The sequence below is a fragment of the Salmo trutta genome, chromosome 20 (assembly GCF_901001165.1).
Source record: "Salmo trutta chromosome 20, fSalTru1.1, whole genome shotgun sequence".
Lineage (NCBI taxonomy): Eukaryota > Metazoa > Chordata > Actinopteri > Salmoniformes > Salmonidae > Salmo > Salmo trutta.
The window spans coordinates 7,361,861-7,378,435 of NC_042976.1; the positions used below are offsets into that span (position 1 = coordinate 7,361,861).

Below are 16,575 nucleotides of genomic sequence, written 5' to 3' on the forward strand. Positions count from 1 at the left end.
AGAGATTGAGAGAGAGAGAGAGAGAGAGAGATTGAGAATGGATAAATTAACGTGGTTTCGCTTACGTCACCCTATTTGGCCCACAACAACTCCTTACCAACACGTGCATTTCTTAGGTGTTCAGACAGATGTGTGTTCCAAGCAGCTTTATAGTGTGAGACTCATTCACTCACTAAAGACCTTTGAGGTAAGGCAGCCCTATCAGTTAATGAAGATAAAGGTTGCACTACGGGATCTTTCACACTGTAAAACAAAATAAAACACAACCAATTAGGATGAAGAAGGATTCTAAACAAAGAGCTGACATACTCAGAACCTGATCCAATATTTCCATAATTACACACGACCCTTCCTAATATGACAGCGAGAAAGACACAGGTATGCCGGCACTAGCAAAGGTATTCTATGGGAATGAGGTGCTTGTCTGAGTAAATACTATAGATACTATGACATGTTTAACATCAGTATTCCAATGTGAGTGGATCTGTGTGGACTGATGGGTTTTGATACGGTTGTCTGCTCCGTGGCTGGGTCCCATGGACTACACATATCTGTAGATTGTCTGGAGTCCCTCCCCCTTTTTCCAGCTACTCGTAGGGAATGTTCTAAACAGTATGCGCGGATCATGTTAGTTTGAGTGATAAGGAACCTGTCTGATATTTGTGTCTCGTTGTTTTCAGTGAGATGAGTCATCTAGAGGTGTGTCCCAATCTGTGTCTCTAAAGCGGAAATCATATCTTAAATTCACAGATTTTGTCAGAACTTCTCTACATCCATGACCAGCACATTAGAAGGAGAGGTCTAGCTATGGGTCTCTACTGTGAACACATTGACCCTATGATTCACATGAAGTACTATAGAACCTACTGGTCAGGATGGTCCTGCGTTTGTACTGCTCCTCCACCCCTCCCTGCTTCTTCCCCGACACGGTGAAGGGCATCTCGAAGACAAAGCGCCGGATGTTGTGGCTCTTCTCAAAGTCTGTCTTCCTGTCCATCAGCTCCTTCTCTTCCAGGAACGGAGTAACGTGGGTCACCTGGATGTAGGCGTACTTAGAGTCCAGATCTTTAGGGTTGATCTGGATGGGACGCATAACACGAAGGACCAATCAGAACCATGGAAACCCAAAATAAATAGTAAAATACTAAGAGTAAAGTTTGACTCTTACCCTCCCAGAGTCCTGAATCATCTTGACATTCTCCGGGCCGAACTTGTCAGAGTAGAGCTTGAGTAGCCTCTGAGATATCTCTGACAGTGGGGTGAATTTGGGTTCTTTGTAGATGTACTCCTTACCATCTTCATCCTCAAAGAATCCCTAGGAGGAAGCCAACATTACACACTATGGTTATAGTACATACAGTACTAGAGAATAGGAAAACAACATGAAAACACAAATGTGAAGGTATTTAGGTAACAAAGACATCAAAAGTAGTATGAACACCTAAAACAATGAGCACAACAACACAAGCGAGGAGCTAAGGAACTATAATCCTGAACCTAAGAGCAAGAAATATTCCCAAAATACTTATTCCCAAAAGCACAGAAACAAACAACAAAACTGGTCTAGGAACAGTGCTATGGGACCAATAAAAATGACGAATGCAGAGGATTGAATTTCACTCTATCAACAGTATCTACAGTATTTATACCCCAAAAAACGACAATAAAAAGTACCTTAACACTGTAGATGAATGGGGTAGTAGCCACCAGCTAGATGACTGGATACATTTACCCAGTAAGACATGAAATCCTACCATTAAACCTTGACTAATATAGCCTCTTGTTGTCAGGGCAACACTGAGCCAGGCAGTAGTAGAGAGTGCTGAGATGGATACGGTAAGCTAGGAGGAGGTAATGAAGCGGTGATGGACACATACCAGTAATACCACTGACTGTACTAACCCAGACCACAATCATAAGCCTTAAGCTTCAACGCAGTGCATTCATCATTCATTTACCTCAGTCTCAGAGTCAGTAAACTGGTACTGCTACGGAGTTGTAAGGTAGAGCAACAGAAAACAAAATCATAGTTATTCCAACACTACCCAGACTACAACTATAGCAGATAAGCATTCACACCATAACACCACATACAGAAATAACACTGAGTCAGAAGGAACATGGCTCTGGGAAGGTTATCCACTCCAACAAAGCAAACTGTCAAAAGCAACTAGTTAACACACTGAAAGACGAGGAAAAACCAGGTGTAAGAAGACTTAGGTGAAAATGACATCTAAAAATGGAAGCATAAAAAGCCAAATTCAGTGGATTACTCCATTGAATCAGCAACATGCATTGCTGTTGTAAAAAAAAGTAAAACAAGTAGGTGGAAGGTAGTGGTGAGTTAATGTAACCGCTAAGAGCTTTAAGCAGCACACAAGTGGCTGAAACATGTAATGGATTACAGCAGCAGCACACAAGTGGCTGAAACATGTCATGGATTACAGCAGCATCACACTAGTGGCTGAAGCATGTCATGGATTACAGCAGCAGCACACTTGTGACTGAAACATTTTGTGGATTACAGCAGCATCACACTAGTGGCAGAAACATTTCATGGATTACAGCAGCAGCACACTAGTGGCTGAAACATGTCATGGATTACAGCAGCATCACACTAGTGGCTGAAACATGTCATGGATTACAGCAGCATCACACTAGTGGCTGAAACATGTCATGGATTACAGCAGCATCACACTAGTGGCTGAAACATGTCATGGATTACAGCAGCATCACACTAGTGGCAGAAATATGTCATGGATTACAGCAGCATCACACTAGTGGCTGAAACATGTCATGGATTACAGCAGCATCACACTAGTGGCTGAAACATGTCATGGATTACAGCAGCATCACACTAGTGGCAGAAACATGTCATGGATTACAGCAGCATCACACTAGTGGCTGAAACATGTAATGGATTACAGCAGCATCACACTAGTGGCTGAAACATGTCATGGATTACAGCAGCAGCACACTAGTGGCTGAAACATGTCATGGATTACAGCAGTAGCACACTAGTGGTTGAAACATGTCATGGATTACAGCAGCTGCACACCACACAGATTTAGGCTGCTCAGGAAAGTGAGCAGAGCCTACGGCAGAACTTACCGCTGCCTTTAAAGAGGATGAAAAGCAGAAAAAAAGCATTAGAATGAGTAACAAAAGACCACGTGATGTGGTCATGCTTTTATCAATCAAAACGCTTCCAGCAGCTCCCATGCTCCCATCAAGATGATCACCGTTTTGATCTAGGGCACTTGGAGACGTATTCTAAATGTCTGAATTAATCTTTAAATAATACAAAAAATATCATATCTACAATATCTAATACCTGTATAACATACTGGAAAGAGCAAAGCAATAGTATAGTTGGAAAGGGAAATAACTTGTTAGATCTCCATTGCATTGTTTTTTGTTGTACGACAGCCTACCATCAGATTTCAATCATTATCTTACCTGGCCAAAGAAAGCCACTCTGAAGTAGGTTCCCAGCAGCCTCTTGCCCGTGTGCATGACCTCTGTCACTTTGATGTAGGCACGATGCAGTGTGTCATACAGGTGAGACAGTTTCTATGGAATTGAGAAACACACAAACACATTGATAAGAATCTGTGTCTTTATGCATGTTTGGGGGCCTTGAGACATTATTGTTGAGCCCCATGACATAGACAGTGACATCAGAAGGAGTTGAGCCCCATGACATAGATGGTGACATCAGAAGGAGTTGAGCCCCATGACATAGATGGTGACATCAGAAGGAGTTGAGCCCCATGACATAGACAGTGACATCAGTGGGAGTTGAGCCACATGACATAGACGGTGACATCAGCGGGAGTTGAGCCCCATGACATAGACGGTGACATCAGAGGGAGTTGGGCCCCATGACATAGACAAAGACATCAGAAGGAGTTGAGCCCCATGACATAGAGAATGACATCAGCGGGAGTTGGGCCCCATGACATAGACAGTAACATCAGAAGGAGTTGAGCCCCATGACATAGACAGAGACATCAGCGGGAGTTGAGCCCCATGACATAGAGAGTGACATCAGCGGGAGTTGGGCCCCATGACATAGACAGTGACATCAGAGGGAGTTGAGCCTGATGATATAGACAGTGACATCAGCGGGAGTTGGGCCCCATGACATAGACAGAGACATCAGCGGGAGTTGAGCCCCATGACATAGACAGTGACATCTGCGGGAGTTGAGCCCCCTTTCAAAAAATGTAGAACTAAGAACAGATATAGCTCTTGGTTCACTCCAGACCTGACTGCCCTTGACCAGCACAAAAACATCCTGTGGCGGACTGCAATAGCATCAAATAGTCCCCGCGATATGCAACTGTTCAGGGAAGTCAGGAACCAATACACGCAGTCAGTCAGGAAAGCAAAGGCTAGCTTTTTCAAACAGAAATTTGCATCTTGTAGCTCTAACTCCAAAACATTTTGGGACACTGTGAAGTCCATGGAGAATAAGAGCTCCTCCTCCCAGTTGCCCACTGCACTGAGGCTAGTAAACACTGTCACCACCGATAAATCCACGATAATCGAGAATTTCAATAAGCATTTTTCTACGGCTGGCCATGCTTTCCTCCTGGCTACCCCAACCCCGGCCAACAGCTCCACAGCCCCCGCAGCTACATGCCCGAGCCTCCCCACCTTCTCCTTCACCCAAATCCAGATAGCAAATGTTCTGAAAGAGCTACAAAACCTGGACCCGTACAAATCAGCTGGGCTAGACAATCTGGACACTCTCTTTCTAAAATTATCCGCTGCCATTGTTGCAACCCCTATTACCAGTCTGTTCAACCTTACTTTCGTATCGTCCGAGATCCCTAAAGATTGGAAAGCTGCCGCGGTCATCCCCCTCTTCAAAGGGGGTGACACTCTAGACCCAAACTGTTATAGACCAATATCCATCCTGCCCTGCCTTTCTAAAGTCTTTGAAAGCCAAGTTAATAAACAGATCACTGACCATTTCGAATCCCACTGTACCTTCTCCACTGTGAAATCCGGTTTCCGAGCTGGTCACGGGTGCACCTCAGCCACGCTCAAGGTACTAAACGATATCATAACCGTCATCGATAAAAGACAGTACTGTGCAGCCGTCTTCATCGACCTGGCCAAGGCTTTAGACTCTGTCAATCTGGTAGACTCAACAGCCTTGGTTTCTGAAATTACTGCCTCGCCTGGTTCACCAACTACTTCTCAGACAGAGTTCAGTGTGTCAAATCGGAGGGCCTGTTGTCTGGACCTCTGGCAGTCTCTATGGGGGTACCACAGGGTTAAATTCTCGGGCCGACTCTTTTCTCTGTATATATCAACGATGTCGCTCTTGCTGCGGGTGATTCCCTGATCCACCTCTACGTAGACGACACCATTCTGTATACATCTGGCCCTTCTTTGGACACTGTGTTAATAAACCTCCAAACGAGCTTCAATGCCATGCAACACTCCTTCCATGGCCTCCAACTGCTCTTAAACGCTAGTAAAACCAAATGCATGCTTTTCAACCGTTCGCTGCCCGCACCCGCCCACCCGACTAGCATCACTACTCTGGACGGTTATGACTTAGAATATGTGGACAACTACAAATACCTTGGTGTCTGGCTAGACTGTAAACTGTCCTTCCAGACTCATATTAAACATCTCCAATCCAAAATTAAATCTAGAATCGGCTTCCTATTTCGCAACAAAGCCTCCTTCCCTCACGCCGCCAAAAATACCCTCGTAAAACTGACTATCCTACCAATCCTCGACTTCGGCGATGTCATTTACAAAATAGCCTCCAATACTTTACTCAGCAAACTAGATGCAGTCTATCACAGTGCCATCCGTTTTGTCACCAAAGCCCCATATACTACCCACCACTGCGACCTGTATGCTCTAGTCGGCTGGCCATCGCTACATATTCGTCGCCAGACCCACTGGCTCCAGATCATCTATAAGTCTATGCTAGGTAAAGCTCCACCTTATCTCAGCTCACTGGTCACGATAACAACACCCACCCGTAGCACGCGCTCCAGCAGGTATATCTCACTGGTCATCCCCAAAGCCAACACCTCTTTTGGCCGCCTTTCCTTCCAGTTCTCTGCTGCCAATGACTAGAACGAACTGCAAAAATCGCTGAAGCTGGAGACCTATATTTCCCTGACTAACTTTAAACATCAGCTATCTGAGCAGCTAACCGATCGCTGCACCTGTACATAGCCCATCTGTAAATAGCCCATCCAATCTACCTACCTCATCCCCATATTGTTTTTATTTACTTTTCTGCTCTTTTGCACACCGGTATTTCTACTTGCACATCACCATCTGCTCATCTATCACTCCAGTGTTAATTTGCTAAATTGTAATTACTTTGCTACTATGGCCTATTTATTGCCTTACCTCCTCACGCCATTTGCACACACTGTGTATAGACTTAATTTTTTTCTATTGTGTTAATGACTGTATTCCATGTGTAACTCTGTGTTGTTGTTTGTGTCGCACTGCTTCGCTTTATCTTGGCCAGGTCGCAGTTGTAAATGAGAACTTGTTCTCACCAAGCCTACCTGGTTAAATAAAGATGAAATAAAAAATATATATATATTTTTTAAATTACATAGAGAGTGACATCAGAGGGAGTTGAGCCCGATGATATAGACAGTGACATCAGATAGAGTTCAGCCCCATGACATAGAGAGTGACATCAGAGGCTGCAGGTCTGCTGCTGTACCTCAAAATCCCTCCCCTGTTCGTAGATGGGGATGATGAGCTTGTAGACGTCTGAGATGAGCTCATAGCGCTCAGCCTTCCACAGGCCATCAGCACACTCTTCCAACAGCTCCATCAGCACATCCTGTATGGGAGAGAGGGACAGATAAAACACTGCTGTCATACCGTGTCCACACGAAGATGATCTGGCTATGGATGACAGACATACCAGGGCTTCATTTCAAAGCTTTTATGAAGGTTAGTGCAAAAGTACTAGAAGAGTTATGACTACTAAAGACCTAATTGTCCTTGATGCAACACAAGCTAGTGTCCTTGATGTAACACAACATGAAGAGTTGTATAACTCCACTGACATTGTGTATAATGAAGATATGGGTGAACAAGAGATGAAAATGGGATTTAAAAGCAAATGTGTTCCACATGGCCTCTTAAAAGCTATTGAGCTGATAAGCTATGCTGTGCCATTTCTTTGTACTAAATTCAAGCATATAATTAGCCGTGGAATTGGTTACATGTTGTTCTGTGAGCGTTTTTTGCTTTACAGTTGTTGGATAGTGTGGAGCAGAGCTAATTCACAGATAACATCTCTACAAGGTAGATGCCTAGTAATCTCCAAGAGACTGAAAACTCCACTATTTCAAATCAAATCAAACTGTATTTGTCACATGCGTCCAATACAACCTTACTTACAAGACCTGAAATTCTTACTTACAAGCCCTTAACCAACAATGCAGTTTTATGAAAAATACCCCCAAAAAAGAAATAAAAGTATCAAATAATTAATAATGAATAAATAATAAAAGAGCAGCAGTAAAATAACAATAACGAGGCTATAAACAGGAGGTACCGGTACAGAGTCAATGTGGAGGCTATATACAGGGGGTACCGGTACAGAGTCAATGTGGAAGCTATATACAGGAGGTACCGGTACAGAGTCAATGTGGAGGCTATATACAGGGGGTACCGGTACAGAGTCAATGTGGAGGCTATATACAGGAGGTACCGGTACAGAGTCAATGTGGAGGCTATATACAGGGGGTACCGGTACAGAGTCAATGTGGAGGGTATAAACAGGAGGTACCGGTACAGAGTCAATGTGGAGGCTATATACAGGAGGTACCGGTACAGAGTCAATGTGGAGGCTATATACAGGGGGTACCGGTACAGAGTCAATGTGGAGGCTATATACAGGAGGTACCGGTACAGAGTCAATGTGGAGGCTATATACAGGAGGTACCGGTACAGAGTCAATGTGGAGGCTATATACAGGGTATTACGGTACAGAGTCAATGTGGAGGCTATATACAGGGTGCACCGGTACAGAGTCAATGTGGAGGCTATATACAGTACCGGTACAGAGTCAATGTGCGGGGGCACCAGCCAGTCGAGGCAATATGTACATGCAGGTAGAGTTATTAGATAATAAACAGAGAGTAGCAGCAGCGCTAAAGACGGGGAGAGACGGGGGGGGGGGGGCAATGTAAATAGTCTTGGTAGCCCTTTGATTAGCGGTTCAGTAGTGCTGGAGAGAAGCCAAGGAGTTAAACGGAGCATAAAAGAAGCTAATCCTGCTAAGGATTTACAGTATTTTGCCTGTAAAAAAAACAATTGGCCAATGTTTAAATGACCCCTTTACAAACAGAACCATTTTCACCACATTCTTGCCTGCGTACACCTTTTATACCTCCCATGCCGAAGAAGAGCGGTAGTAGAGGTATGCAGATATGGGTGGGCGTCCATTTGAATAAATCCATTGGGAATATACGCCATCAAAAATAAATCCATTATTTATTTGTTTAGGCAGGTCCTAAGAAGCATTATAAGAAAAATATAATTCCTTTTCAAAAGAACGGAATAGCATATTTTGAGTTTAATTAGGCCTATGTTACAGGCCTGTGTAAGGAAATCACTAGTTAGATGTTTTGTTCATTAAAACAGATAAGACACATCTACCCGATCACAGTCAACACACATATATTTTATAGTAAGAATATAATGAAAAATAACAGTATTAATAACACTATTTTTCTCACACAATTTCTTTCAAGGCAACGTGTGGAACCGCTGTCATATAATCTATAAAAAAAAGTGATATTTTGAAACCATGGCAAGCCACCTTTCATCTCTGTCCTACCCTCACCCCGCTTCGTTAGAGAGCAGTCGTTGGGTCTTACATTCATCATGATACTGATAGAAAATAATAGCAATCCTATTTTCAGAAGCATGTGAGTCTCCTGTTCATATTTCACAACCTCCGCGGGCTTTTGGAGTTGTCTATATATGATTGAGCAAAATAATAGGCCTGCACTTGATTTAGACTACATTATAGCACGCTAAATGTTTCTGATCAGTGATAGATTAACACTTGATTTAGACTACATTATAGCACGCTAAATGTTTCTGATCAGTGATTTAGACTACATTATAGCATGCTACATGTTTATGATCAGTGATTTATACATTATAGCACGCTAAATGTTTCTGATCAGTGATTTAGACTACATTATAGCACGCTAAATGTTTCTGATCAGTGATTTAGACTACATTATAGCACACTAAATGTTTCTGATCAGTGATTTAGACTACATTATAGCATGCTAAATGTTTCTGATCAGTGATTTAGACTACATTATAGCATGCTAAATGTTTCTGATCAGTGATAGATTAACACTTGATTTAGACTACATTATAGCATGCTAAATGTTTCTGATAAGTGATAGATTAACACTTGATTTAGACTACATTATAGCACGCTAAATGTTTCTGATAAGTGATAGATTAACACTTGATTTAGACTACATTATAGCACGCTAAATGTTTCTGATCAGTGATTTAGACTACATTATAGCACGCTAAATGTTTCTGATCAGTGATTTAGACTACATTATAGCACGCTAAATGTTTCGGATCAGTGATTTAGACTACATTATAGCATGCTAAATGTTTCTGATCAGTGATTTAGACTACATTATAGCATGCTAAACGTTTCTGATCAGTGATAGATTAACACTTGATTTAGACTACATTATAGCATGCTAAATGTTTCTGATAAGTGATAGATTAACACTTGATTTAGACTACATTATAGCACGCTAAATGTTTTTGATCAGTGATTTAGACTACATTATAGCATGCTAAATGTTTCTGATCAGTGATTTAGACTACATTATAGCATGCTAAACGTTTCTGATCAGTGATAGATTAACACTTGATTTAGACTACATTATAGCACGCTAAATGTTTCTGATCAGTGATAGACTAACACTTGATTTAGACTACATTATAGCACGCTAAATGTTTTTGATCAGTGATTTAGACTACATTATAGCATGCTAAATGTTTCTGATCAGTGATTTAGACTACATTATAGCACGCTAAATGTTTCTGATCAGTGATTTAGACTACATTATAGCACGCCAAATGTTTCTGATCAGTGATTTAGACTACATTATAGCACGCTAAATGTTTCTGATCAGTGATTTAGACTACATTATAGCATGCTAAATGTTTTTGATCAGTGATTTAGACTACATTATAACACACTAAATGTTTCTGATCAGTGATTTAGACTACATTATAGCACGCTAAATGTTTCTGATCAGTAATTTAGACTACATTATAGCATTCTAAATGTTTCTGATCAGTGATTTAGACTACATTATAGCACGCTAAATGTTTCTGATCAGTGATTTAGACTACATTATAGCACGCTAAATGTTTCTGATCAGTGATTTAGACTACATTATAGCATGCTAAATGTTTCTGATCAGTGATTTAGACTACATTATAGCACGCTAAATGTTTCTGATCAGTGATTTAGACTACATTATAGCACGCTAAATGTTTCTGATCAGTGATTTAGACTACATTATAGCACGCTAAATGTTTCTGATCAGTGATAGATTAACACTTGATTTAGACTACATTATAGCATGCTAAATGTTTCTGATCAGTGATTTAGACTATATTATAGCACGCTAAATGTTTCTGATCAGTGATTTAGACTACATTATAGCACGCTATATGTTTCTGATCAGTGATTTAGACTACATTATAGCATACTAAATGTTTCTAATCAGTGATCACTTATTTGCCCAGACAGAAACCAATTTAACCAAATAGATTCAGTGAAACAAAACCACATTGATTGGTTATCAGACAAGTCAGTGAAGTCACAGGCTTTGTAGGGACTGCAAGTGAAAAGCTAAATAATCCACTTGTTAAACTACATAACATGGCAAAATGTTTTAATAAATGAGTCAACTAGACCCAGTGGTGACCTGTCATTCAGGGCAGGTGGGGCAGAGCACCACCTGTTTCGAGCCCCACCTGTTTAGGGCTTGTTGCCTGTTTTGAATGTTATTTTGGCATTTATTTGTGTTACATATCAGTTTGCAAACAATGTAAAAACACATTTATTGAGTGAATAAAGCTGCATACAAGCATTATCTCTTTCTTGCTTTCTTGAGTATTGCAGCACCAAAATGCAAGTGTTTCAGCCTAGGTCAGTGCTTTCTGTGGTGGAGGGGCAGCCAGCGGAAAATACTCTTTAGTTGCGCCGTGATTGGCTCAGTGTTCTGTCACTTATGGGGACACTATGTCATCGCAGAATCTACAGGGAAAGTTAGTCAGTTCAAGCCCCCTAGGGGCTGCCATACATTTACATTAAAAGTGCCCATCCAAGAAAGCTCAAGGTCATTGGCCACAGATTAAATGACGTCAAATCACGTTATATCTACCGTAGCTTTGATTGGACTGATCATGTCAACATTTTAGCTAGCAAACTAGACAAGCAGTAATCATGAATCAAGTCGATAATCTACTGGAAAATCCTTTTCCTTCCTTGTCATATGAAGAGAAATTATAGATAAAATGTATCGGTGCTCATCGGCCATTGGACATAAACATTACACAACAAGTCGGAAATCGCAAATTCAACAATGAGTGGTTTGGAAGGAATCAGTGGCTAACTGCAAGTGTTGCAAAGCAATCACTAGCCTGATATTGAGTGGAGTGGGTGTGTGTTCCAAGTCTGGTCGTTAGGTGGAAATAAAAGTTTTGGCTTTGATACCGGCAATACCTTTCAGATATAAAGAAAAGGCAGAATAAAGTTGGCGGTATGATGAAAGTTGGCGGTATGATGAAGTTGGCGGTATGATGAAGTTGGCGGTATGATGAAGTTGGCGGTATGATGAAAGTTGGCGGTATGATGAAAGTTGGCGGTATGATGAAGTTGGCGGTATGATGAAGTTGGCGGTATGATGAAGTTGGCGGTATGATGAAAGTTGGCGGTATGATGAAAGTTGGCGGTATGATGAAGTTGGCGGTATGATGAAGTTGGCGGTATGATGAAGTTGGCGGTATGATGAAGTTGGCGGTATGATGAAGTTGGCGGTATGATGAAGTTGGCGGTATGATGAAGTTGGCGGTATGATGAAGTTGGCGGTATGATGAAGTTGGCGGTATGATGAAGTTGGCGGTATGATGAAGTTGGCGGTATGATGAAGTTGGCGGTATGATGAAGTTGGCGGTATGATAAAAGTTGGCGGTATGATAAAGTTGGCGGTATGATAAAGTTGGCGGTATGATAAAGTTGGCGGTATGATGAAGTTGGCGGTATGATAAAGTTGGCGGAAAAACGTCTTAGTGTGAAATGGATATAAGACTTGTGAATGCCTGCCCAGAAAGGAACAAGAACCAGAACTCATTAGCTGGCCTAGCAACAGAGGGAAGCTGGCTTTTAGTCTCTCACCTCGTTGAAGTGGACATCCTGCATGCCCACATCCTCCATCATGGATACCTCCTCATCAATGTTGGGGGTGACCACTCGGAAGGCTGAGCAGCCCTGCTTGAACATGCCTACGGACCGTTAAGGAGATGGGAACATCATCAATAAACCAAAAAAGACAGATGTTTTCTTATTTCTGTGGCCTATTAGACAGGTTCTACATTAAAGGGGAAAATATGATTTCACTCAGAACATTGTCATGTACAAACAGGCAAAAGGTCAACGTTTGAGAATTGCTCTCTCATATAGTGTGCTATGATTGGACCTGCTGAGGTGATTAACCCTCTGGTGTTAAGAAGTAAAGAACACGTGTGAACTAACACTGAAACACAGATTACATAACCAAATCACAAATCTGGGATTGCCTGTATCAAGCGTTAGGGTCCCGTGTGGCTCAGTTGGTATAGCATGGTGTTTGCAACGCCAGGGTTGTGGGTTCGATTCCCACGGGGGACCAGTACGGGGAAAACATTTATGAAATGTCTGAAATGTATGCATTCACTACTGTAAGTCGCTCTAGATAAGAGCGTCTGCTAAATGACTAAAATGTTAGAGTACTGATATTTTTGCCTTTTTAGATCACATTGAATAAGAATGGACTGGGAGAACCTGATCCTAGATCAGCACTCCTACTCTGAGACGCAAGAACGACAGATTACATAGAAATATGTACAATATGCACAGTATAGTATTGGACTACTTATTAATAACAAACGAATAACTACCAATCATTTCATTAAAATCACATCGCGCTGACCATTTAATTAACCCCTTGTGAAGTCTGTAAAAAAGAGAAAATGGCACCATCAAGTGGCAATAATGAGCAACATACTGCACCTTTCCTCCGGAGATACTCGGCCACCAGTGCTGCCACGTGCACATAACACATGGCTGCCTGTGAACAACAGAGAACATCACAGATACATCAGTATGTTTTACTAGCCAGCCACATGACTTGAATTCCATAATCCACTCCTTAAATAACTACACCTCAAAATAACACCTATCCCTCTGGCATAGGCCCATCCTCTTATACTTATACACTGTGACCCATAGCATGACCCCGGTACCGATCTCGGGACAGGTCTCCATTCTTCACACTCTGACCCCTAGCCCGAACCCTAGCCTGGTACCGACCTCGGACAGGTCTCCATTCTTCACACTCTGACCCCTAGCCCGAACCCTAGCCTGATACCGACCTCGGTCAGGTCTCCATTCTTCCCACTCTGACCCCTAGCCCGAATCCTAGCCTGGTACAGACCTCGGACAGGTCTCCATTCTTCACACTCTGACCCCTAGCCTGACCCCTAGCCTGGTACAGACCTTGGACAGGTCTCCATTCTTCACACTCTGACCCCTAGCCTGGTACAGATCTCAGACAGTTCTCCATTCTTCAAACTCTGACCCCTAGCCTGGTACAGACCTCAGACAGGTCTCCATTCTTCACACTCGAACCCCTAGCCTGACCCCTAGCCTGGTACCGACCTCGGACAAGTCTCCATTCTTCACACTCTGATCCCTAGCCTGGTATCGCCCTCTGACAGGTCTCCATTCTTCACACTCTGACCCATAGCCTGAACCCTAGCCTGGTTCCCGACCTCGGATAGGTCTCCATTCTTCACACTCTGACCCCTAGCCTGACCCCTAGCCTGGTACAGACCTCGGACAGGTCTCCATTCTTCACATGGATGCGGGCCATGCTGTCCAGCCAGGTCTTGCGGAGCTCGGGCGTGCTGGCGTAGGACTTTGCTAGGCTGTACTGCAGATCCACCAGCATCTCCGGGTCCCTCTCATGCTCCTTCATCTGAGCCGTGGCCATCAGGACCGTCCGGATCCGCTTGGTCAGGTCCTTCACATCTGATGGGAAGGCTGTGTTCTTTACAGGACAATAAACAGGAAGAGTAAAGACTAGATTATTAATGTGGTCCAATGGTAACATGGAGTTTGAATGAGAATAGAGCATCCATCGGGTTCGGACCTTGATTGTCTTATCACTGTTGGCACAGTTGTTGATGATGGATAGGGACTGCTGGAAGCGGGTTCCTCCAATACCGATGACGTCAGCGATCAGCTGACTGACGGCGATCACCACCTGAGCGAGATGGCAGAAGTTGCACACGTCAATAACAAACTACTCCCATAACCATCACATCGATAACAAACTACTCCCATAACCATCACATCGATAACAAACTACTCCCATAACCATCACATCGATAACAAACTACTCCCATAACCATCACATCGATAACAAACTACTCCCATAACCATCACATCGATAACAAACTACTCCCATAACCATCACATCGATAACAAACTACTCCCATAACCATCACATCGATAACAAACTACTCCCATAACCATCACGTCAATAACAAACTACTCCCATAACCATCACATCGATAACAAACTACTCCCATAACCATCACATCGATAACAAACTACTCCCATAACCATCACGTCAATAACACACTACTCCCATAACCATCACGTCAATAACAAACTACTCCCATAACCATCACATCGATAACAAACTACTCCCATAACCATCACGTCAATAACACACTACTCCCATAACCATCACATCGATAACAAACTACTCCCATAACCATCACGTCAATAACACACTACTCCCATAACCATCACGTCAATAACAAACTACTCCCATAACCATCACGTCAATAACACACTACTCCCATAACCATCACATCGATAACAAACTACTCCCATAACCATCACGTCAATAACACACTACTCCCATAACCATCACATCGATAACAAACTACTCCCATAACCATCACATCGATAACAAACTACTCCCATAACCATCACATCGATAACAAACTACTCCCATAACCATCACATCGATAACAAACTACTCCCATAACCATCACATCGATAACAAACTACTCCCATAACCATCACATCGATAACAAACTACTCCCATAACCATCACATCGATAACAAACTACTCCCATAACCATCACATCGATAACAAACTACTCCCATAACCATCACGTCAATAACAAACTACTCCCATAACCATCACATCGATAACAAACTACTCCCATAACCATCACATCGATAACAAACTACTCCCATAACCATCACGTCAATAACACACTACTCCCATAACCATCACGTCAATAACAAACTACTCCCATAACCATCACATCGATAACAAACTACTCCCATAACCATCACGTCAATAACACACTACTCCCATAACCATCACATCGATAACAAACTACTCCCATAACCATCACGTCAATAACACACTACTCCCATAACCATCACGTCAATAACAAACTACTCCCATAACATCACGTCAATAACAAACTACTCCCATAACCATCACGTCAATAACACACTACTCCCATAACCATCACATCGATAACAAACTACTCCCATGACCATCACGTCGATAACAAACTACTCCCATAACCATCACGTCAATAACAAACTACTCCCAAAACCATCACGTCAATAACACACTACTCCCATAACCATCACATCGATAACAAACTACTCCCATAACCATCACGTCGATAACAAACTACTCCCATAACCATCACGTCAATAACAAACTACTCCCAAAACTATCACGTCGATAACAAACTACTCCCATAACCATCACGTCGATAACAAACTACTCCCAAAACTATCACGTCGATAACAAACTACTCCCATAACCATCACGTCAATAACAAACTACTCCCATAACCATCACGTCAATAACAAACTACTCCCATAACCATCACGTCAATAACAAACTACTCCCATAACCATCACATCAATAACAAACTACTCCCATAACCATCACGTCGATAACAAACTACTCCCATAACCATCATGTCGATAACAAACTCCCATAACCATCACGTCAATAACACACTACTCCCATAACCATCACGTCAATAACAAACTACTCCCATAACCATCACGTCAATAACAAACTACTCCCATAACCATCACGTCAATAACAAACTACTCCCATAACCATTAGACAAACCACTCTTTAGGACAGTTCCATAGACTGTTCTTCCACATAGAGACGTTCTGAGGAG

At 42.3% G+C, this 16,575-nt stretch overlaps 1 protein-coding gene across 10 annotated transcripts in view; it reads right to left on the reverse strand.

The window, feature by feature from the left end:
- LOC115155496 (dedicator of cytokinesis protein 9-like) overlaps positions 1-16,575 on the reverse strand; it is a 178,773-nt gene that overhangs the window by 3,811 nt on the left and 158,387 nt on the right. For 5 of the 10 annotated variants that reach the window (XM_029702150.1, XM_029702148.1, XM_029702152.1 and 2 more), the window contains exons 42-51: positions 14,487-14,600; positions 14,169-14,384; positions 13,346-13,403; positions 12,473-12,579; positions 6,722-6,844; positions 3,460-3,573; positions 3,112-3,117; positions 1,959-1,988; positions 1,169-1,315; positions 868-1,078 (exon numbers count right to left, since the gene is read on the reverse strand). In XM_029702150.1, the coding sequence (XP_029558010.1) occupies positions 868-1,078; positions 1,169-1,315; positions 1,959-1,988; positions 3,112-3,117; positions 3,460-3,573; positions 6,722-6,844; positions 12,473-12,579; positions 13,346-13,403; positions 14,169-14,384; positions 14,487-14,600 (1,126 nt within the window). Of the gene's footprint in view, positions 1-112; positions 244-867; positions 1,079-1,168; positions 1,316-1,958; positions 1,989-3,111; positions 3,118-3,459; positions 3,574-6,721; positions 6,845-12,472; positions 12,580-13,345; positions 13,404-14,168; positions 14,385-14,486; positions 14,601-16,575 lie in introns of those variants that run through there. The other 5 variants (XM_029702157.1, XM_029702156.1, XM_029702153.1 and 2 more) reach the window with 2 other exon arrangements.